The 25,633-nt window shown below is 33.0% G+C and overlaps 1 protein-coding gene across 1 annotated transcript in view; it reads right to left on the bottom strand.

Annotated features, from left to right (window-relative positions):
- Positions 1-529: 529 nt before the first annotated feature.
- Positions 530-25,633, bottom strand: part of KLHL1 (kelch like family member 1) — a 258,070-nt gene continuing 232,966 nt past the window's right edge. Inside the window, exons 9-11 of the mRNA XM_068929677.1 lie at positions 21,086-21,298; positions 14,446-14,617; positions 530-9,781 (exon numbers count right to left, since the gene is read on the bottom strand). Coding sequence (XP_068785778.1) covers positions 9,722-9,781; positions 14,446-14,617; positions 21,086-21,298 — 445 coding nt within the window. The 3' untranslated portion in view covers positions 530-9,721. The remainder of the gene's footprint in view (positions 9,782-14,445; positions 14,618-21,085; positions 21,299-25,633) is intronic.

Genomic DNA, 25,633 nt, shown 5'->3' with positions numbered 1-25,633 from the left:
AAGTCAGTGCATATACACTGACAGAAAAAAGGACAGAGTCAGGCCTTATCTGGCTGTTGTATTTTTTTGTTGGTTTTTATTTTCTGGGAGGGACGGAGGGAGAAAGGAAGGGAAGGAAAGAAAGGTTGCAGTCAAGCAAGTCAGATTCATTGAAGATCTTAGTTTCATTTTTTTTTATAATTTTTGTTGATAACTCTAATTTAGTTCTGTAATGTCATATAAACATAACGAAAGATATCTTAGTTTCCTACCATAAAAAAATTAAAAAAAAATCATTTGTTATTTTAGCTTATTGAAGCAAAATACTGCCATTTATTTTTCTGCAAAGTTCCACACACCATATGAAAAACAAAAATTTCTGATTAAATACATATCTTAAAATATAAATTAGAAATATAGCCACAATTTTGAAAAATAAGCATCTAAATTTAGAGAGCAAAGTAGATTTGGATGCTTTTTTTTCAAAATTGTGGCTATATTCCTAATTTATATTTTATTTAAAAATGTATTTAATCAGATTTTTTTTTTAGATTTTCAGAAGTGCTAAACATTTAAAATTTACAAGTTTTTCAGAAGAAGAGCACAAAAATGATCATAAACTTATGTAAAAACAACAAAATAATTTACCTACTATAGCAGCACAATAGATCAATTATTTCAAAAGTTAACTATAATCATAAAAAGGTTTCTTAAATTATGTCAGTATAAGTAGTGTTTGTAAGGAGTATGTGCTACGATTTTAAACTATTCAGATGGGAAATGATAACATGGATGTCCTCTAGAGGAAAGTGAAGTAGACTTACAATTTTACACAAGTCACACTATCTGGTATTTTTTCATACTTCACTGCTAGGTTTTCTACTAATTTAGGTGCCTAAATCTGGATTAGTCATGTTGACACCCTTATTAGTCAAAAAGAGAATTAAGCATCTCCAGAGGCTGACTCATCTGACCTACCATGTATGCTTGTATTCAGATGAGATGAAGTGGGAGGTGCCAGTTTCTCTTCAATGACTACAGAAGACCCTGGAATAACTAATTCCCATTGATTATTGCAATCTAAGGAATCTAATATTTTTAAAGAATCCTACTTCATGTTCTTAAGGCTTCTAAAATTTAATTATATGGAAACATTTGGTAGTTTACTAGATTAAATTGCTGCCTCAAATCCAGCTGGGTATCTAAATCTTAGACTCTAAACTTAGGTAACAAGGAGATGCAGCTATAACTTTATGAATAAATTTTCTCCACACAGATTAGTCTTTTACATCTTTTGCATGTCTTTTGGAAGCTCAGAACTACTCAGTCTCTGAAGATCATAACAGTGCTTCACTTCAGAGTAGGGAATTTGTTTTGTTAAGCACACAGCTATTTTGCAGATATATTCTAAATGGAAATCCTTTCATAGTTATTTGGAATAAATGTTTGCGAAGCCAGTTCCTTCAAAGCATTTATCAGATTCTAGAGATTCATCTTGCCTAACTTAAAATATTTATCTTTCAAAATGTAGGTATCTACTATGTGAATGCCTGCGTCTGAACTAGACATTTTAGAGACCATTCACAGTCAATGGAGAGAAAGACACTTTTAAAATGTGATTCATCTGACCTTCAGAATAAGATGAATCATGCCTTAAATACACTGATTTCTCTCCTCTAACTGTATGAAAAAAAGCTTAGAATGACTAATTCTAATATGGACATTTACACAGTAGATGTCTACATTTTAAAATATTCTATATCAGTGAAATAAAGGATTGCATATTTATTTATTTAGCCTGCTACTGCAAGTCTTTTTCTTTCACTTTTTCCTTTCTTAAGGGTCAAGTAACCTTTTTTTTTTTAATCTGGATAAAAAATACATATATTCAAACAAACGAACAAACAGACCCCCAAAAACACCACCCAAAAATGGATTAAATCAATTTCCATACATTTCCATACTATACCTGCATGTAAATTATTCTCACTGTTGTGTGACTAAATTATGCTGTCTAAACCCGGGCAGAAGTGTACTCAAAAGTCTCTTACTATTAAAAAGTAGGGAAGGTTTTCTCATGACTAGATTACAGAACAAATTTCTGCCTGAAGTGATACACAAAAGCTAATTTCCACGATAAAGAGGATCTCTTCAGTTTATCATTTTCCATACTTATCCATATCATGCCAGCATTAATGAGCAGGTGACTGTGCTTTCACAGCTGTGTTCACTGATTGTGCCACTTATTGGAGAAGAAAAGTTAATATTTTCAAGCTTAAGCAACTGATGGTATACATTTTTAATATAGCCTTTCCTAGTGCCCAAGTGGGTTAAAATCTGCCTGATTCAAGTATCAAATGGCACTGGATGCCTATGTATAAAATCAAGGGTTCAATTAAATTGCCCACAAAAAAGTGGTAGTATCATCTGAGATGCTTTACGGCTTCCCGTTTGAACGTCAGCCTGCCAGCCTTCTGTGGATGTCTTAATTTTGGGCATCTTAGATGAAGTATACACCTATGTGGGGGCAGCTAAACTGAACCCCCACCTACTTAATTTAAATATCTCACCTTTTGAAAAAGATCTCCCTCCTGAGACTTTCAAAGGCAACTCTCTCCACTGACTTTTGTAGGGGACATTAGAGCTTCAATAAGGACATTAAACTTTATATACAAACTAACTAAGTGAAAAAGACTGAATATGTCCAGTTCATACACCAGAGTCTAAGGAGTACTTGACTTCTGAAAGAGCAGCTTTTTAATTTGAAGCCTCTTGCCCTCATTAAGGAAAATCTGGGAAAAGGAGTGACAGAAGAAGTTGCTTATTGCTCTGCTGCAACAGCTTTTCAAACCCTTAGAGGGTGACAGATCTGGGAGCTCCATAGATCCACAAAGGTAAGTTGTGGATATTAGATCCCAGAAATTTAGGATTCAGCAATTACAGACTATATTATTCTCTGCCACTGCATTTTTTTACCTTTGCTAGTAATTTTCTTTATGGTTCAATTTCTAACAGTTATGGTTCTACACATATGGAAATCAAAGAAGTTTTGCTGATTTAAAGGTTTTGAGCTGTCTCTCTGCCCCTACTTGTATCTAATCTTCATATACTATCTACTACTATAATGAGGGAATTTGCAATGAAATGTAAGGTTATGCCAATCTGAGCAGCTTTAAACCAGATTTAGAATAGGGCTGAAGAATAATTATTCCATTGAATATTTTATACTTTCTCATTTAAGTTAGAGCAGATATATTGCATGACTAATCTATTTTCGTCAGAAGAATTTCTGAAGTTACACTTACATATTAAGATTCTCTTCTGAGTTGGCAATGAGCCCATATAACCTAGTGTATGTCATTACACATCTTCTTGGTACAGCAGATACAAAAATTTCCAAGCATTTAACATTCCCAGAATTTAAAGATTGTAACTAGTTACTGACTTCTAAGTATATCTGAGCTACTGTTCTTCAGTACTGAGATTTAATGTATTGCCATGGATAAAGAACATTTTTTCTTCTTTTATGGTGAAAGTACAAAGTCCATATTTTACAAGAAAAAATACATGAACTGGCTACTTTCAAGCAGTACGTCAATTTATGAACTAGAAGATTGGTTGCAAAGTTATTTTCCTAAAATCTAACTGCCTCTGTTGAGAATAAAATATAATCCTTTCAAGGAATGTCTTCTTGCACGCAACAAGAGTCTATTTCCCTAATATTCTTTTTATTTTTCTTAGATACTCTTATTCCACTGTATTATTCTTCTCACAGTAGTTCTATTGTGGTATTTTGATAAATATTATGCAAATTGCATTGGATGCTATATTTTGTAGAAAAAAAAAACTGAATCAAATTTCTATCAAGGTTGGAAACCTGCTCTGTGAAAAATTTAGGATGCTGATTTCAGATTTATGCATACCATGCAGAAGTTTCAAATTTGAATAGTAAATATTGTGTCCAATATTTTAATCACTTAAGTCGAAATGCCCTTTGCACTGGAAAAAAAAAATTGGAGGCAATGAGAGGCATTGACAAACATGCACTCCTACAAGAGATTTGGATGTGATAGTTGGGATCGTGAAAACTTGTGCATAGCCAGACATACTGCTTTGCAAAGTTGGAGTAATCTGTGCATAGCTGAAAGATCTCTTGTTTGAAATGTTTATATTTTAAAATATTTAGATCTCTTTTTTTAAATGTGTAGAAGTTTAAAACTTTGAAGATGTGTCAGAAAAGTTTTACTTTAGAAAAGAAGAATAAGCCTTCTTTGTTTTTGTTATGTACATCCACTTCTTTGCATATAGAGTGGTAAGAATTGGTTACCAGTATGCTGCACTATTACACTTGCTGCTTTTGTCAGAATCAATTTTGTGGGAAAATGTGCCTAATGGTAGTTAGCCTCTGTAATATAAAAAGCACCTGGGGAGTGGGGAGGGGAGAAGAGTAAGAGGGCAGCAAAGGTAGTTTCTTGCACATAGACCCAATATACAATTGGATTTTTAACACATAAACTAAACATAGAAATATAAATGGGAGACACTGATGGCAAAAAGCAGCATGTCCTGTTCCAGGCTGTGGAAATAAGTAAATAGTTTTATATTTGTTCAGGTACCATGAAAATTCATACATGCACATAGTTAAATGTCTAAGTTTTTCATAACAGTATAGAAACTTTCATGTAATTTTACTTCTGCTATTTAAGAATAATTACAAGAGCTTGTTTAAACCCTTCGCAGAAATGCCTTCTCTATTTATTGATAAAGAAATAATTCTTGTAAAATCTTCAGTAACCGCATGCATTCCAGCAGCAATGCATAGTCCATTGCGCACATGCAATAGGGAAAGACTTGTATAGTATTTTTTCCCTTGTTGGAAGTTTGTACTTCATGGTAATTACCACGCATACCATTTCTGGCATTTACTCATGCACATTAAGGTCTGATCTGTTAAAATTTACATACCTTCCACTTCATTTGTGAGCTATTTTTTTTGAAGTCATTAATAACTATGTAAATATATCCAAGGGAAATTGTTTGGCTCTTCTAAATAATATGAATAATGATTCTCCTACAGAGCTTTCTAGAAACATTTAACATGAATACTTCTGCAAATAATGCTCTTTTGATGGTAGTGTTCTGTAGAAGAGAATGGTACTCAAGAAAATTATCTTTTTTCTTTTTGTGCCATTATGATTCCCATATGTCAACTAATGTTAGCTTATCATAATAACATTATAAGGCAGGCAACTGTCTGAAAGCATCCTTAAATTGACTTAAAATTTTGAGGCGTTACATATATGAGTAAAAGTGTGTCTTGTATATAAAAGGAATTTTTAAAAATCTTAGTTTTTTACTAAGTACTATAGTAGCATTTTTACTATAGTAGCATTTCGACTGTAATAATCTAAATGACAAATATGTAATATTTATAATTAAAAACAACTACCAATATTCTTACATGCATTTTTGTTGTCTTATTTTTGACTTTAATTTCAATGCACAAATTAGCGATAAAATTGGATCTAAAATATCCAGAATAAAAGAGTTCTACTAAGAAATGAGTATTAAACAATATTTTCTAAGTAGATCCTTCATGAATAGTAACTATATTTCTAGCATCCACCTATCAATGACAAAAACTGTAAATGTAAAAAGTAATTTAAAAGAAGGGTCCAAGGTAAAATAACTTTGACTACAAGGTCAAAATCAGTAGCACTATATATAACAGAGGGTCACAAGGTTAGTCTCTCTTTTGTAAACTGGTTTTTGTAACATTGCTATATTGATAGAAACACATAGAAAATAGTGTTCTCAGAGTCATAGCAAAAGATCTGCTTTTGCCTGTTTTGCTTGCTGAGTTCTTCTATTGAATTCAATTTGAATCCTATATTCATACAGCCTCAAGCGTTTTCCAGAAAAGTATATTCTTGGTGTTTAATCACCTAGAATTTTGAGCAGAATTAAAATTAGGAATGTTAATTCATTTGAAAACTAGTGAACCAATTTTATTTTTTTTATTGATTTTGTTTAGCTAGACAACTCGCCAAAACCCTGAAGAAATGTAATTGAGTCTATGATATCTAATTCTATTAACTGTATTAATAAGCATTAACAACACTACCACAGCTATAACACTGATGAGTTTATTCCTTCATTAGCGGCACTCACATATTTTACCTTTTACATATCGTTTCTATAAGCACTTAAGCAGCTAACAGTATTTTTAGCAGCAAATGTTTTATCCTCACTAGAGAAATAATCAATGAAACAAAATAATTCTGCATCACATTTGGCTAGTACTGGTCTACATTGTCCTGTTGGATTTGGAAAGAGTCGGGTAGGGAGTCTGAAGAAAGAGTACAGATTGCTTTTCTTTGTGTCCATCCAAGCCACTGTCTTTTGAATACAAATCCAAAACAAACTGAACTTAATAAAACTGAACCCTTCACTGATAGGAAGATTCCCACAGAAATAACGTCTAACAATCACCAATAAATGTCTGGAAACAAGAATCATCATTTTCTCCCAATATCGTTTTCTCCTTTTTCATAAAAACTTGCACAAACTCATCAATTTAAAAAAAAATAGCTTTTCTAGCACTCAGGGCCTTGACCTTTCTCCTACCTGAAAAACAGTAAGAGCAAGGAAGAAATGAGTAAATAAATGATAAAAAACAACATGAAAGGCAATTTTCAGACAGAAAACAGAGAAACATCAAGATTCTCTGAAATCATTAAGGACCTTACTTTAACTATTTGATTTACAGAAAAGAGGTACCTATAAGAGGATGGGCAGCAATAAGAACAAAATGAATATAACCTCAATGTATAGAAATACAGGCTAACACAAAATAAAGACATTCTAGTAGATTAGGTTGACAAGATGGAACAAAAATACCTGAAACTAATAAAAATGAATTGGAAAGAAAGAAAATGATAAATCTATTAAACTATAAAATTTAGAATAAACATATTGAGGAACATATTTCTTTTTTTAACTGAAATTATTTAGTATTTGTTGGACTTTTGAGTCTGCTGTGTTTTCCACACTATGAAATTCAAGGGATTATTTGGGAAAAGAGGTATCATGCTACGTTAATAACAAAGAGAGAATCTATCTTTTGAAAGACAGCTACTTTTCCTGCAAAGATAATACTGTTTATCATAACACAGCCTATCACAAGTGGTTTTAACTCATATACATAGGAAGGGATCCTAATGGATCGTAGAAGTCAAGCTCAAGATAATATACAATTTTAACTTAAATCAGTTTCCTTTGAAGTCAAAGGTTAAATTACTATTTTTTTAATAAGAGAAGAACAAAGAAAAACTTAAAATCTTACCAAAAATTTCTCCCTCAGTTCTATTTAGGAAGTTCCATAAGATAGTGATGTATGCCTAAATAAACTGAAGGCCAGACTGTGCTCTTATTGTGCCTAGACTTTACCTAAAGTAAATAGAATAAATTAATAATTTTGTTCTTTCACAGTTTTTTCAGATTTAGAGAAGTGGAGTAATTTAATTTTTTTTTAGATTTTTTTTCCTTTTGGAAAAATAAAGGGAAATTAAAAATGGAAATGGGGAAATTAAGGATAAAAACAAGACAGAAAAGAAATATCTGTCATTGCTATGAATAAATTTAATTCTTTTGACGGTAAGTATATAGGTAGCATAATCCTATTTCTATTGTGCATGAAAACAATGTACTTCAAAGGAAATTCTGAAAATAGAATTAATATCAAATTTGTAAGATCATCATGTACCTATATAGGAGAACTGAATTTTAACATCTTCATGTTTAATTGCAATTATAATTCTAGAAGCTTGTGGGCATGCCTTCAGAAGATTAAGTGAGGCAAGATTTGTGGAGAGGAAACACCTTCTATTAATCTAGGGATTTAATTTGGGAGAAAATGAACATGCTTGTCTGTGAAAGAGACAATAATGCGATTCAAAACCCAATTGATTGTGGAAAACTAATACTGAAGGTTTCACAACTGGTTTCAAAATATTACAGAGAAGTATACAAAAAAAAAAAAAAACCCAACAGTATACTTATATGTTAGAACAAAGTTTAGTTTGTGTCAGGAAACAAAGATCTTCCTACTGCATATTGCTGTTCTGCTGTTAAAAGGAGATGCATCTACAAATCAAATGTCCCAAGCATAAAGCCCTACTTATCTTTAGAACTGCAATGGTCTAAAAAAGCTTTTCCACTAGGAAAGCTTTGTTATCTATAACTGCAATTCATCCCCAAAACTGGTAGTAACAGAGTACTGTAAGGTTGCTATACTTAGACCATGAAATGTTTCTTAAAGGGTCAGCAAGGCTTTAAAGAAAAAAATATACATGAATTTGGTAGGCCTAGTCTCAGCCTGGCCCTTCCTGAATAACAGAATTTCCTATTTCCTTAATGGTCTTAGGATTCAAACTGATTCAGCTGAGCAGACAGAAAACATTAATGTCAACTCTCGTGCCAAGGCAAAAGCTTAATGTACCTTTACTGCCAGAAATGATCAATCCGAAAGGGAAGCACAGATGATGCTATTATATTTATTATGTGAGATTTATTAGAGCAAATGGTCTAATTTTGCCTTACTCCACTTCCATACATTCTGAATCACCTACCTGCAGTAATTCGCAGTCATAAATGGAAACTCAAAAATTGGTAGCCATAATCAGGCAGAGATGTGCATGTGGAAACATCAGAAAGAAATAAAATAGAGTATTTTTATCCCTCCTGAAATATAATGAGGAGCTGTCAATTTAAATTAAAAGGGATTCTCAGGTCTCTTTTGTCCTTAGTTCATCAGTAAAGTAACAGGATCTGGTTTCCAGCCCTTCGTGGGCTTTTAACATACAGAAGATGCATTAAACAGCGTGATCAGAGCCCACATGCTTAAACTGAATACAGGAATAAGAAGGAGCTACAAAACTGCTCCTTTGACTTCCACATTTTCAACAAAGCGCCACTGCAGCTAAAGATTTGCTTTTTCTGTGCATAATTTGCCCCAACATTTGGGCTCCGCCTTCAATAAACTCAGTTTTAAGATGTGAAATACCAACAGGGAGGTACAATCCAAAGTTACCAAAACAATTATTTTGTTGGTTTAATTTTAATTTTGCTTTTCTTGAGACTATAAAAAGACAGCTTAATCATTATGAATGAGAGTAGAATATTCAGACTTTGCTACCTCTTTACTTTAGTAAGAACCAATTCTCTTCCCTTGAACTGCATGTCTAAGCGGGAAGGCCATAACCCATTTGAAGACAAGACCTTAACAGAAAAATACTATAATATTTTCTACTAATTTCTTTTAAAAATTACAGTTTTAAAGTGACTAAATGTACTTTGATGTTTTTACAGTTGAAACTCTCGAGGCAATGAAAACTATTCTTCCATTCCCTCCTGATCCTTATGTAGTGCTGTCCTTCGGTGCTTTTGATTATCCAGCTCTGCAGCACACATTCTTGAGAGCAGTATCTGAACTTGCTCCTTTGTATTCACATATCTATTCCTATAACAGACTGACTTTTTTCTTGTTCACTGACTGTAAACAGTTTTTATGATTGTATAGGGCATAAATCCTTAATCTTTCTCATTTTCAAACTTCTTGAAGTTTGTGATCAACAGAGTATTCACTGTGTAAATCCTTGTTCTCAGGAAGTTATCATTCTTGTTGTCTGATAGAAAAATAATTATTTCACAGTCAGTAAAATCCTAAGCAGCGCTGACAAAGTCATGGTTGCTTGATGACTACAACACAGGCACCAGCTCTTCCAATATTTAGGGAAGCCATCTGCAGAAAAAAAAAATACAAATTAATGGAATAGGAGGAAGTCATGCAAGAAAGAGAAGTGCTGTGCCAACATTATTCTAGAATGGTCTAAGTTAATGGGAGTATAAAAGGCTAAAAGTAAATAAAAGACCCTAATATCCTAGTGTTGTACTGTAAAAATTGCTTACTCATATCTTTCAGTGGAAAGTGTGAGAACAGGAAGAAAATGTGATTTTAAAACTATCACCAGTTAATGACATAGTGGATGTGGATTTTATTTCTATTTATAGCACATATTTTCAGTGATATTTTAGACAAGTGTCTTATTGTTCCATTTAATTGCAAGGTCTGTATATGAGAGACAGGTTTCAGTGAAGATCTGTATAGTAAATAATTAGTTTAAAATAAATATCAAATTTTAGAAACATTTAAAAATTAAAATACAAATAAAAAGTCGCTATCTCCCATTCTTAGAAAATTTGGTTAAAAGTGGGACAAGTGGATATATCACTTTTTTCACAGTATATTAGATATTCCCTGGAAGTTATGGGACTTATTTCCATTGCTCTGAATAACTTTTAATAAATCTTTAAATATTTATGTTGTCTCATGATTGGCACATTGCAATCTGTACAACACAAGTTCATGTGATATCCAAGTAGAAAACAGCTGATCTACTATATACTTTAAAATTTAGCTGTTGAAGACAGCCACTAAAAATAAAGAAAAGCTAAAATGACTATCTCAGATGTAGATTACAATACTGTAAATATCAAAGACTGGATTCAGTTGCCTTAAAATCCTATGCCATTTGGGAAATCCTATGGTATCTAAACCACCTGCATGGGACCTAGGAGCCGTGGAAGTTCTTTTCCTTTCTGGAGCAGCAGACTCCATAGCACCTCAGATGATATAGATATCTAGAGCTGAAATCCAGCAGTTGATCGCTTGACTTTCTCCAGGTTCCTCTTTGCTGATTAAGGGCTTTGCCACAGGACATGCTGTAGAAAATGCTATTTCAAAATTACAGCATGAGTAAATATAGCAAAGAGGCTGTAGAAGATCTGTCCCTTTTTGCTGTAGGCAGTTGAAAGACATATGGGATGGCCTCAAGTGCACTAGATGCCTGTGTTGGGCAACTTAACAGTATATGAATTAACGGTATTGAATTAACATATCAAATATGAGGACAGCTATCTAAATGTAGGTGTTTTCATGTGGAGCTGAATCCCACCCTTCCTTACTCTCCCAGTGAACCCTATCCTTAAAGTTGGCAATATTAATCCCGATCTTAACGGTAATGGTTTATAAAATACTGTCAACCCTACTGTCTGTTTGAAATTCTTGAAATAACATCATATTTACCTGATAATTAAGTGTTAATCAGAATTTTAGAATAATATGTGAGAAGCCAAGTACTAGGCCCTTGCTCTTCCTATGAATGCTGGGAGAAAAATAAACGTTTTTATTTTCATTTTACAAATAAAGAAATAGTGCATTATATAACGATTTTGTACCAAGTCACACAGGGAGCCTATCACAAGCTAGAAAGAAATTAACTGCTGGGTTTTGGTGCTGCAGTTCAGGTGCAAGACTACTCTTTTCTAACACATTAATTTACGTCAGCTTTTGATGTACTGTTGGGCTTTAGTTACTCAGTTTGATGTACTGTTGGACATTAGTTAAAAGAAAAGTAAGAAATTTTCCTGTGGAGTGATGTTTTTAAAAAGTAAGAGCTAAAATGAAGGCAGACTAGAATGTAAAAGAAATAAGTAGTTCCTGAGATCTGCAAATATTCTTCAAAATAAATCGTAACATTTTTACTTAAAAATTCTTTCAGGTAGTTTTCACCTGCAGGATAATACACAAGCAAAAAATATTGCAACCATAGTGTATGTGAGGGAAACTACCTCTAAAATGATTTTTCTTAATATTATTACTGTACTCCGCTGATCTATTATAATTTCAATCCGTGAGAAGTGTAGGCGTTATCACTGCATTTCATGAGTGGAAAATGAAGAGCATCATTGCACTTATACTGCCTTTTTTCACATGTTCATGTAGAACTGTAATTATTAAAAAGCTACCTAATATGCTAAGGATGAAGTGTAAAGCCTGGGTAAATGAATGCATAATGAAGCTTTTGAAACCTGAAACGCTGATTCTAGAGGGCATAGTTTGTCCCTCATTGAACAGGCAGAGCTTAGCAAAGAGGATCAATAGCTGACAGTGATGTTCTATACCAAGGTCTTTCAGGAGGAGCACTAAGGCTCAAGAATTATCCAAAAACCATGGCCCCTATGTGTCTTTTCAACGGCATGGTCTAAAAGTAATTCAGCTTTTCAGCAATTGATGTTACATGCTTTACGTTGCATAGTTGTTACCTACTTGTTGTTGCAGATGTAGAGACAAAGTTGCAGTGCAATATCAGTGAAATCAAGACATAACCTGTGGCCTTTAAATCACACTAAAGTGAATAATCACCCAACTATCAACCATTTTTTAGTCAACTGTTTATCAGTTCAGAGATGAATATGTTTCCCTGTTGCATTCCTCAAGATCCTCACAAGAAGTGTAGTTTCACCCCACCTACATATGTGTGTGTGTGTGTGTGTGTGTGTGTATTTAACTTTATATAGCACTTACTTACTTTATCAGTAAGTAAAACTTACTTTATTAGGAAGTAAGATACAGTTCAGTCTAACAGAGGCTGAATCACAAGTAATTGTATATCTTTAGCTTCCTAGAGGTTTATTGAAGAAATATCATCTTTCAATGCTATATTTTTTGAAAAGAGAACAAACTCCTCCACTGGGAAAATTTGAATTTGCTTTCTGTAAATACTACTACTTTCAATTACATTAATGTAAAATTAAGTTTTTGTGGGTTATTATTTATTCTACATACTTTTCAGTTCTTGTGAATTATGAAATCACTTGATTTGTGCCTATGCACAAAAACCTCCACAGAAAATATTTAGCAGCTTACTGAACTTGCGGATAACTTGTCTAGAGTGACTTGACAGGTTTCCATTTACTGAGATCTTGCAGTAGGAAGACTATTATACCCAGCTGTATGCAAGTGATCAAGTTCTGGGAGAAATTCACTAAGAGTATGAAAAGTTAGGCCAAGGTCTCTGCAATATTCTTTCAGGCTACAGCTTCAGCTCTCTTCTGTTCTGCTGAAGATGCTTGACTTCAGGAATTCCTGTGGGTCACTGATAAGCAAAAGGTTTCTGTCCCTGAGGCAAAGTCAAGGTTACCAACACCAAAATCATATGGTTCCAGTATTCCTACATCGGTTCAAGTTTCCTTTCAAATTAATTTAGCAGCTTTAGATATTATTTCAAGCCACGAGGATAAACAGTTGTAGGAGACTGAATCTCTTCACTTGCTGAAACTAACATGCGAGCATCAGCACCTATGGCATGCCATAATAATAATAACACACTATAACCAATGCTACTGTGCATATTAAAGTAGAGGTGTTGTATGTTGCCTAACTATCTGATTGGTGTCTTAATGCAGTTAGTCATGTTGTTTATGTGGACTGGTGGATTTTGGAAAATAAACTTTTCATATGGCTTGCCCATATCCTACAGAATATCATAAAAATACTCTCTTGTCATTTAATTAATAATAGACAAAAAAAGACGATGGGCTTCTTCATTAACTTTACACAGTTTATGTCTACATTTAAGACTGACAATACATCTGCCTTTTATAATCCTAAAGAGAAATAGGCACTTGTGGGGTGTAATTCATCTATCCTATTGTAAAACGTTATTTTAGGATGAGATCACGCTCTCAAAGCGTGTACTTTTTAACGCAGACTTTAAAGGGAACTCAAGGTGACTAATTCTGATGAAAACTTCTATAATGATCATATCTATTACCTTCCAGAAAGTCTTAAAACAGAATTAAACACCAAAAAAAAAAAAAAATCAATCAACCAACCAACCAACCAAAAAACTCAAATACAACATAAAAAGATTCTATTGTTTCTTATTAAGGCTTTGCTATGGTTGCAAATCTTTTCAAGCACTACTGAGATATAATAAAATGCATTCCTTCTACAAACTAATTACCACTCTTCAGCTTCCTGCCCAATACCACAGTTTCCATTCTACCTGTTAATTAATATATAGTTCAACATTTGGAATATATATATAGTCCAACATTTCAAAATGTCCATTCAAAAAGAAATGGAACAGGAGAATGAACTGAAAATTTGACTCTCTACATAAAATAAATTGTCTTCATATGAAGAATCTTCAGGATAGGCTGGTCATCAGTTAAAATTTCAGATCAGTTTTGATAATTTTTATGATATTTCATCTACATGAAGAAAGATAAAAAAAATTTCTACAGAGATTCAGCAGAATAAAAATTTTATCTGATGGATAACAAGATATTATTTTTAGTGACTGCTTATTCTGTTTGTGTGTGTGTGCGTGCTTGTGCGTGCGTGCATATATGTGTGTTTGCTTTTTTCTCTCCAGTTTCCTAGGAGATAATTGTCATTTCTTTCTTCAGGGGAAACTTCTAATATAACAGCTGATAAAATATTAGGACTACATTTACAGCTATGTAAACTTCAGTTACATTTTTTTTCCAAAAATAACGCTTTAATGAAGTTCTATCAAAATATTTTACAGAAGAAAACGAATCAAACTTCATAAATACCTGTGTCCATTCATTAGTTTGAGGGTCATATGATTCCATAGTGTTCAGGTATGTTTGACCATCATATCCACCTACTGCATATAATTTATCACCAAGGAGACAGACACCAACAGCATCTCGAGGCATACTCAGTGGAGCCACCATTGTCCATGTATCGGTTTTTGGATCATACCTAAAAACGAAAAAAAAAAAAAAGTCCAGTGAGAAGCTAAGTAATTCTTTGTGATCTTCGCTTGAATTATAGTCTCTCTTTAGGGGAGAAAAAAAATCATGAGCATTCTATTCAAAATATTCTTTTTAACAGCAGAAAGAAAACATATAGATTTATTGTATTCCCGATTCAAGTCTTTTAATGTTGATTAGCAGTTTTTGTTCAGTTGGCATTTAGGAATAAACTAAGTAATTCATTGAGTAACAACAAGTCATAACATGAAATATAAGAAGGATCATAAGAACAAAATTTGGATATATGTATAAAATATATCCATATAGGATAGAGAGGATAGGATATTTTCTTTAGTATAATAAAAATATTCTTTCTAAAATGAGATTAAACTATACATTAATTTCTAAAATTATATTACACTATATTCCGAGTAAGAAAATCTCCCGAAGGTTTCAGGGGTAATTTTAATTGTCTTAGAGCTGAATTCCCCTTCTGATATTTGTTCAAGTGAAGAGAGTAGTACTGTTTTCATATTTGTGTGTTCTTCCACAGTAAGACATTAATCACTGTAGAACTTTTAAAACTGAAGGGAAAATTTTCCTTATATAACATTATATATTTAAAAAATAAATATTTAGTCTAAGCTGTCAGTTTAGACTTTTATTATCAGTGTAAAAATTAGTTAATTTCAGAGGCAAATTCATTATGTCTATTTTAGACATCTATTGTAAATTGGAAATGAATCTACTCATGGTGCCTATCAATTAGTTACTAAGGATGTCTGGAGCATTAGTTTAAGCCAGATATCTCATTTTAGATGACTAACGTTATGAAAATAGAATACTGTATCATAGCATGTTACCATAGTATTTATCATAGTATCATTTCTTTCTCAGATGAGCTAGTCACTCAATTAGCATAAAAAATGTGAGTACCATAACAAAAATATTCAATTGACAAGTCCCTGGTTGTAGTGTTTCATGATGAACAAAATGATGCCCCCATACTTTAGACAATGGGCAGAGCACCCCACAAGGAATCATATCATCATATGGGAATGCCAATCTGTAGATCCAAGGTAGGTTGTTGTGAATAAGAAATTCTGGATTCTCTTTACTTCTCGGAGCTGTCTACTCATCTTTTCTTTCTTGGGCACTATCTAGAATTTACAGTGATCTAAAAATTGTCATTAAAACAGCTATTGACAACACATCTTAATGTGTTGAATCACCATTCAACAATTCAACCTTCAATATATCACTGTGGTACTTGTAAGAAAGTTGTTTTCTTGTTCTCTGGTATTCCAGATGGTTACACTTAAAAAAAACAAAACAAAACAAAAAATCTTCCTGTTTCTAAATATCTCATGCTAAATTGACTTACATCATCCTAAAAATACAGTCCTACACTAACCTTCTAGGAAGAAGAGCAGGACATTAAGAAAGAAGTTAGACCTTTAAAACTTATCTGACTTTTCACCCTCAAATATCATCAAATGATATACGTTCCTCAGGGCATGCAATACATAGCCTCATTTTCATGCTATAAGACCACTACTTGGCTTGCTGCAATAGAACCTATAAATGATTTCAGATTCTTTGAACTAAAATTAATATTATTATCTTTAATTATTTTTGAAGAGCATCATGGGGTGCCAAGGAGAGACCTAGAACCAACAACTGTGGTAGAAAGGCCAACTTGTTTAAGAAGATGAAACTGGCATTGAGCTGTGGACATAAATCACTTCTTATCAGTTGGTCTCAGGCTTCTGTCCATGAGTGGATGCACCTACAAATATGATTAGAGCCAATGTCACATTTTGCTTTGTTTCTAACTCTTACTAAGTTATTATCCTCCTCAGTCCTACTGTGTCACCCACTCATTTGTGGTACTGTAATTCAGCTGAAAATATAAGTGTTTTGAGTTGATTTAAAATCACTAGTTCTGTTTTCTTCCTCCCTCCAAAAAAGAGTTGGCATTTCGTGCATTTAAATCAGAATTTGAGCTAGATCTTCCCCTGCGCCCTCCCCCCTCCCCTTCAAAAACGTATATATTAACCTCCCTAATACTTTATTTTCAGGTACTTCTCTAAGAATCTAGACTCCTATATTAGGCATTTAGCTTGTCTTAACAGTGCATTGGAAATTATTAAAGTTTCAGCAAACAATTGAAACAAGTGATATCTTGAGCACAGAAGCTGCTAGAGCTAGTCAAGAGGTAATACTAAGAAAAAGATACGTCTAGAATGATACTCTCCACTACTCCAATATCTCCATTTACATCACTTCCCTATATATCGGATAAAAATACAGCAACTCTAGTCCCAAATCTGTAATCTAGGGCTTCAAAGTCTCACCTGCCAAATTCCCTGAACAATAGACTATAATCTATTCAGGTGAGGACCCTCTGCCATATTTTAAAATTGGGTCTGCAATGTAGAAAATAATTGCAATTAATTGGCCTAGAGAGAAGTAAATCAATAAATGAGGACTGGGCATAGCTCTCACCTGAATGAAGATCTGGGTTAAAGTCCCTGCTACAAAAAACTAGATTTTTAATTGCACAGCCACTGGATAGTATAGAGCAACAGTTCTTAGAGCAAAAATCCAGGCAAAAGCCAATGCAGTAAGTTATAAATCATGTCCTCTCTTGGGTTCCTACCCTCTCTTTCACTCATGAATCTTTTAACTTTCTGCAAGATGGTTATTTGCTGTTTCAGAGTATTGAGAATAACTTCTGTCTGCATATCTTTCTGAGTTTGTTACCTTGTAGTTGACACAGTCTTGACACATGAGATGTGCACCTGAGTTATCTCAGGCTTAGCAACACTGATGTCAATTTCTTTATTCTTGTACAAATACCCTAACTACTATGATGTTGTATAACGTTATGTACCAAATCACTTTCCCCTACTTCTTTAAGAAACAGCATTAGCTACAGATTTGTTTCTTTGGAGTTCTGAGTCTGAGTCACACTGAGTTCCGTGAGTATGTGTTCTTGTAGCCTGATATTTCTTAACTGGAAGTTGCTAATAGTATAGGAAGTTGTATATGAATATGCTCTACAACAGAGAAAATTCTAGGATTTTTACTACAAAGACTGATGATGGTAACATCCCTTTAACTGTTTCTGTCATTCATATTTTCAAAAAGTAAACTGTACAAATACTGTTAGAGGTCCTGCATTATATTTGAAAAATGGGAAATTATGAGTCTTTTTAACATAAATATTTCAACAGTAATGTTTTAATGTTTTTCCTGTAACTGCCATTTCATTCATAATAATGACCTTCTAACTGAACAGTAAAAGAATTAGTTGTCTTTGCTCTAACCTTGGTTAAATTTTTCTTGATAGATAAATACATGTCAGGAAAAAATTCTATTCATCCAACTAGCTATTTATCTTACTAGCTTCACTGGAACGCCTCAGAAGGTAAGGTGGTAAGGTGCTATGTTCAACTTCTTAGGTCTAGAATATCATTAAAATGATAATGTTGTTCATTTTAATTTCTTTTTAATTCATTTTCTTTTTTCTTTTTTTTGCTATCTTTCCTTAACAAGTGATGTTAAATAATTAGAATTATGATAATTTTCTATTAAAACTTGACGGAAGAATACTTTAAAACAATGCTTGAATATAAGAAAATGAAATACCCATGTAAAAAAATCAAAAAAGGTGTTCGTTTAAATGGATTTTTTAAAAGATGATGTGATTTTTTCAACAAGAGCATCGTACGACTCTAGCTGAAAAACTCTCATAGCCTGCTTTACCAGTATGCATTGCATCTTCACTTGCCTAAAAGCAATAAACTTTAACAGACTCTTTGATATAGTACTCTTGAATTGCAAGGGCCAAGGTGAAGAGCTGCAAAACAGACAAACCAAATGACATCTTCAGACGACTTCTTTTTAATAAACAGGTACCCAGAGGCTAAATAGCACGCTTATGACTCAATTCTGTCAACAAAATAGGACTCCACAAGAACTTGCTTTTTGTAATTGCCAGGAAAATGTCTGAGTTTTCTTATATCCTTTATTTTGCTAAAAAAATCAGTACATTTCATTTTTGTAATAACTAGATATGCCCTAGGGTGAGAAGGGTTACAATAAAAGTTCCTGAATGTGGAAAGAAATCAATTTGAAATCATCAAGGTGAGAAAGGGAAAAAAATATAGATCACTTGCTTATGTTTTCAATAGCTGTCACGTTTGGAGCAATTTTTGAAAAAGAATGTTGCTTTATACAATTTACCAAAATATATCCAGAATTATATAGTTCTTAAAGGAGAACTAGTGTTTGTACCTTTAAAAAGAATACAAATTTATATTTTCCCAGCTTGTGAAGTACAGAAAAATATAACTATAATTTTTTTTTGATCAAATCCATAGGAAATCCTTTACAATCCAACCTTAGAAGAGTTCAAATTGTGAGTCCTAATTACTGCTAAGTAGGATCTTAGCAGCAGCATTCACAAACATACCTGCTCTCACTAGATTTCATAATCTCAAAAAATATTTTTTTAATCATTATGTGTTTTGACAGTTTTCCGGGAGAAAATTGATATTTGAATAAAGTATACCCTAGCAGGCTCTATCAGAATGACAAAATGATTGAAGTAACAAAGAGAAAAAAGATTTGTTCCTGAAGCACAAGGGAAACACAGTTAAAAAAGACTGATGCCATAGATGCTGGCAGAAAGTAAAACTTTCAGAAATGTCTAAAATAACTTAAAATAATAGATCTCACTAACGCTTATTAGTCCTTGGTTTCCTAAGTCACTAAGGTGTTTTTATTTCTGGAAGATAAGCCATTATTTTTGAATATAAAAATAGGCATGCTAAATGGCCTCCCTGCAACCTTTTATGCCTAGCGCTGGGAGGGCTATGAAGGACTGTCTTCCTGGAGTCCGTCACTTAATTCACACCTACCCTATGCAAGCTAATAGGCTTACAACTTCTGATTTGTTAGCTTCAATTTTTACTCTGAAAACTAGCTGCCTGTCAAGCACATTATCTGCAATTTTTTGCTACCAGTGCACAAATAGCTACTTGAGGAACACTGTATAAACTATCATTCACATGCCATTACATAAGATTTTAAGCACATGAGGTTTAGCTGCTTGTTATAGTTCTCTTTAAAAGACAAAAATGATGGAATGTGGTTTGTCTTTGCCACTAGAAAGGTTTTCTTCGCAGACACCTAAAAATGGGGGAAAAAAGCTTTCTTATAAGTACCAGTAAGTACAAGAAGATTGAGAGATTTTCATCTTAGAAATATTGTCATTAGTAGTCTTAATATGAATATTAACTTCCCTGAAAATTCTGGTTATTGTTTATTATAAGTAGAAGGCCAGCAGGTCAGCTGCTATAGGTAAAATGGACCTGAGATTTCTCTGATGAAGTTTCCATTTGTTGAAGACATGGAAATCTAAAGTATTTTGCAGTCTGTGATCTGTTTTGCAACTTCCTTTGCTTGGAAGAAGTGAAAGAGTCTAAAACTAAACAAAATAACTTAAGAAGTAAGTTTGAAAATTTTAATTCATAACTTAAGGATTATATGTTGGGACACTGGTAAATGCCAAGCCAGATTCACCAGAAGCTATGACTGACATTTAATAAAAGTTAATAAAGGTAAAGTAAATAAAAGTTTAATAAAAGTTTCACTGCTCCAGAAAAAAATAAATCCCAGTGCCTATCTTTAACTGCATATCTAGATCAACCAGTTACTCAAATATATCTACTTTTAATTTTGCAACCTCTATATTTGGAGATATATTTCTCTTTATTTTAAAGCATGTAAAACCCTCAACAGCAAAAAGTCCAACCTTCATAAAACATTTGAATAGTATCTTCAAGCTGCACATTATAATCATTCCAACTGTGCCCTTCTGTCTTACTAGGCACTCCTAATTTGCAGACTATCCATTTGCAAAATTCAGGGTACTATAAGTGTAGTGTGTAGAATTTTATCAATATATCAGGAAGTGGCAGTGCTGCCAAAGGAAGTACTGTAGTGTGCTGTAAATAATCATCACCTAAGCAATTCTATTTTTCTTCTTTGCTTAGCTATAGTTTAAAAGTTACTAAATACATCTAAACATAAGTTGGTATTACAAAATTGTTTCAAGCCTAAATTTTTATCTCTGCAATGTTTAGTTTATGACTCTGCAATGTGTAATATCTTCTTAAAGGAGATGTGAAAAGATTGTAGTTTTGTGCCCATGATAATATATAACAATACTGTGAAAAAAAGGGAAAGGAAATAATCTCCAAATAAATTGTTTTCTACAAACCCCTGTAGAATTTTTCAAGTAAATAAGTAGGTATAAGTATAAGTAGGCAAACATCATGTATAAGTAGGCAAACATCAGTTTAATTTCACCATAATTTAACTAAGAAAATGATGCTTCCAGATTTCATCTTGTATTTGGAAAAAAAAAAAAAAAAACTTGTACATTTACATACTAATGGGATACCTTTCTACATAATCCAGCAAGCGGGAGCAATGATTAGAAGCAGGAGCATCATGGCCTCCAACTGCATAAAGAAATCCATCACATGTAGCCACTCCTACTCCTCCTCTTCTCTTACACATTGGAGCACACATATTCCATTTATTTGTGTGAGGATCATAATATTCCATTGAACTCAAGCATGAACTTCCATCCCGACCTCCTACTGAATATAACCTAAGAAAACCCAGACACAAAAAAAATTAATAAAACAAGAACTCAGAAATACAGAAATAAAAATGAGTATCTATTTTTTTATCTATCATCTGCAATAGGAAGAAAGAAAAAAAAACTCTCAAACTTATATGAATGTCATATGTTCAGCAAACAGATGTTTCTAATGTTACTACCAAATTCACGTTCTACACAGTGTTTTGCCCTCCTCAATGGAAAGCAGCACTACCTAGTTTAGAAAAAAAATTGTACTGCATGAATTGAAAAAACAAGAGTAAACCTGGAACAACAGTTGTGGCAAATTATTCACATATAATCTAGAGGCTGAAACATATTTACTTGCCATCTCATGAATAACTTTGAATAGCAAACAGATTCTTAAAAACCAAAGCCTGTTCAAAGACAATGCCCAAAGAGAAAAAGAGAGTCAATTAAACAAATAAATTGTTTACTGCAAATAGTTCACTGAGCTATGACTGGTGCAGAACACAAATCACACCACCTCTTAAAATTATATGGAAATAGTTTCGTTAATTTTGGCTTTGGTTGTATATCATTATGAAGTTAGATAAAGGTAATATAATTTAAAAGTTGTAAAGGAAATACAAAGTTTCATTCTGCAGAATCTTGGTTCTTTTCAAATACACTATCTAACTAAATTTTCATGTATTGATAGAACATAAGAAGGTTAAGATACTGCACAAGATTAATTAGGGATATGGTTTATCATCTATTTTAGGAGAAACTGAACAGTCCAGTATTCTGTCTGAAGAAGAAAACATCAACATATGAGACAAACAGAGAGTTCGGTAAAAACAGGAATGATATGGGAAACCTTAATAGAGAAGTTAGTTAACTATTTCACACACTACCAGATACAATTGGCATAGTATAAAGTTATAAAACAATGTTATAAAACAAAAAGGGAAGAATTCTTTTGTTTTTTACTCAAAACACGGAATAAATGCAGCATTTATTTTTATGAGAATATTGTGAAGAATAAACGGATAAATGGGTTCAAAATATATATTAGAATATATATAGAAAAAACAAATGTAGAGGGAATGAGTCCATTGATAGTATGGTTCAGAAAGTCCTAAATTGAGTATAATAGACAAAGACCTTGACAAATAAATATGTATGGACCTTACATATTTTCTTAAATACTGATGTTCACTGCTGGACACCAGTTTCAAGGCTATTGCTGAACTATTTCTATTTCTACTCATCAAGATCTTATCTTTCTGCTCTATTTCAGACTTTGGGTATAACCTAGTATGACTGTTCTTATTAGAACAGAAATGTTGACTGAAAACAACACTGGGTGTTTCCAAGAACAAAACAATGGAAGTGGCAGGATTAAGATAATAAAAAGTATCCATAGACGGTTACTATAATAGTAGGATACTGATATCAGGAAACAACAGTTTTGAGAAGAACAATTATTGTTTTGCATTCATATGATGTTCAAAAAAGCAATATATATTTATACAATTTTCATAATTTTTTTATATATATATAAATGCATAATACAACTTACAATATAATTTATATACTTGTTTCAAAGACTTGAAGAGTTGACATTAAACTACAATAATGATAATATGACCACAAAATCCACATCTTTCAGCTACTTTCTTAAAAATTACTGGAATAGTCAACAAATATCACTTTCTCAGTTGACACTGACAGAACATCCAAAACACAGTAGACTGCTACAGTAGACTAACCAGCCAAAAGAAAAAAAATAAACAAATGAAAATCTCTAGTCTGGTGATGATAGTTTCTCTGTGTTTTTATCATGCATCTACATAGTGGGAGTTAGTCTAACTACTGTGGTCTTTTATTTTAATATGCTATCTTCTACAATTACTTAATATTGAATAGGTTCACAAACTCCTAATTCTCTCTTACAATAAATAAATAAATTAATCAATATTGCAAAAGCTCTGTATGCTAAATAAGAAGCCGTAAGAAAAACCGTAGTCATGCTCTTATATTCAGCCTATTCCATGCACTTGCAATGGGATGCTCATGTCCAGAATGAATTTTACACTTGCCATATAGCGTAGATTAAATATGCAATGCAGGGCAGACCTTGTATTTGCAAGACATTGGTTAAATCAAAGAAAAGTCTTACCTATGCTAATATTAACATGTCTATTCAGCAAGTAGGGAAAATGACACTCAATGGTACTGCATGTTGATTTTCTTCATCAGAATATATTATGAGAACTGAGTTCTGTAGGGAAGTTCTGGAGAACTTATGAAAATATTTTAAAAGTAAAATTGCAAAAATGTGGTTTAATAAAAATTCAATTGCATTTGTAACTATCTGCAGGCAAGAAACTTGTTTCCTTTCTCCCTTCATAATGGTTCCCAGGAGGAAACAGTTCTGACTACTCTTTCCTGCTATTACCATGCTGCATTTGTTTCTTATGTGACTCCTTTTACAGTCCGCTGCCTTTTCTACGGTGCCTGGAGATCAACTAATAGAAACATAGGCTATTTTAAAGTCCAACCATTGAGCAATTTAGGATGCAAAAGCTCCCTGCATGAAGCAATTATTCATTTCAAAGCTTTTACTATCCTAAACGCTCCATGAACCCAGAGCTACTTAAATGTACATTTACCATTACGCTTTCTTGGCATAGATGCTGATGAATAAGGAAGTATAATGCTAATGCTAAGTGTGTCGTGGAAGCCATGGAACATTTTGATGTTGCTGGATGGACATACTTATACTCCTAATGAAAATAAGCAGGAGAACCCACGGCTCCACCATGTGAGATAAAGAAAATAAACTCTTTCACAACTGTATCTGTAGAAGCAAATTTAAGACTTGCACCTTTGTATAAAATTTTCTGACATCTACAGGTGGGATACAATTCAAGATTAAGACAAGTTACCATTACTCTCAGAAAAGATCTGTGACTTGCCATTTAGGACAAAACAAAATTAACTCCCAAAATAAAGTTTCAAAACTGTCATTTTAGATTTTGAATGTGCTTATATCTCAGCAAGTAACAGCTCACTAGACTAACAGTAAAATTTTATTTCAAAAAGGTCTAGGTCAGAGAAACTAAAGTTGAAAATCAAATAACTCATTTTAAAGCTCTGATTTTAGCAAAGTGTTATGACTGAGCCAGGACACCTCAGTCATCTGTTGTATTTGCACCTGTCCATGAGTAACAAAGGAGTTGGAAAAACCAAAGAAATTTCCTCTACTCCTATGCCAAGTTTCCTAAGCCTTGGTCACTCTGCTGAGCCTGAAATGACTGCAGAACCACTCTGCAACCAGTGCTGAAAGTTCAGCATAGTTCTAAGGAAATTAAGATGAATGGTCGCTGTTTTTCTTGTTTCACCACAAATAGCTCTTTCTTGGCCGAAGAATGTAAGCTCAACAATATGAAAGACTGTTATTAAGCAAACAATGAGTCTAGAGCTAGCTAAATAATAAAAACAATTTTATACACACACACTCTCTCACACACAAATATATATATATCTCCCTAACTCTACTGTGTATGTGACCATTTGCTCTCATCTCTTTTCTTTAGCTTATAAGCTACACTTGAAAGTACCTAGGTATATATACTGTGTTAATAACTCCATTTCTCTTTCATCGGTTAGAAGGTCTTCTGAGAAAAGCTTAGCTACCTGGTCTTCAGTCATCCTAACTACATGCACTGCTAAATGAATCTTTTGGGATTTTTAATAACTATTTTACTTGTTTCTTCAGAAACTTTCTACAATCACTTATTAAATATTTATGACACACCACTTTCTCTCACATCTTCCCTTGCTCCTGCAACATCATTGCAATTCTTATATCCAAAGATACTTAGCAATCTTACTTGCCTCCTTGTGCTCAGGGTCTAAGTCACCTATTTTATAAGGATACTAAGAATATATCAATTTTTGCAGTTTTTTCTTTCTCAGTAACTGTTTGGAGCTAAATTCTCTATAGGGAAAAGTATAACACATTTCTTTAAATAATATATCTGAAAGTCTGACATAATTGAGGTCAGACTTCAGCCCTGTAATTTCCAGGACTACTTTTAGCGCTCTTGACTGTATTCAATTATATTTCTTTTGTCAGTAGGTACCTCTGATTTGACTGATGTGTTGGAAATATTTGTAAGCAGACTTTCAGTTTCATGTATAAGTACTTGCAGAATTCAGAGATAAAAGATCATCCAATTACTCTGAATTTAGTAAAGTTCCTCAATTTTTTTCTCACTTGTTACTTTCACCTTGCTATTTCACAGTATTATCTTAGCAATTTTACCTTACCTAAACTGTGCATACTACTTCTGACTGTTCTTTCACTGTATG

Source organism: Struthio camelus, chromosome 1 (assembly GCF_040807025.1).
Source record: "Struthio camelus isolate bStrCam1 chromosome 1, bStrCam1.hap1, whole genome shotgun sequence".
Lineage (NCBI taxonomy): Eukaryota > Metazoa > Chordata > Aves > Struthioniformes > Struthionidae > Struthio > Struthio camelus.
The sequence above is the reverse complement of the archived record's forward strand: the minus strand, read 5'-3'. Positions and strand labels throughout refer to the sequence as shown.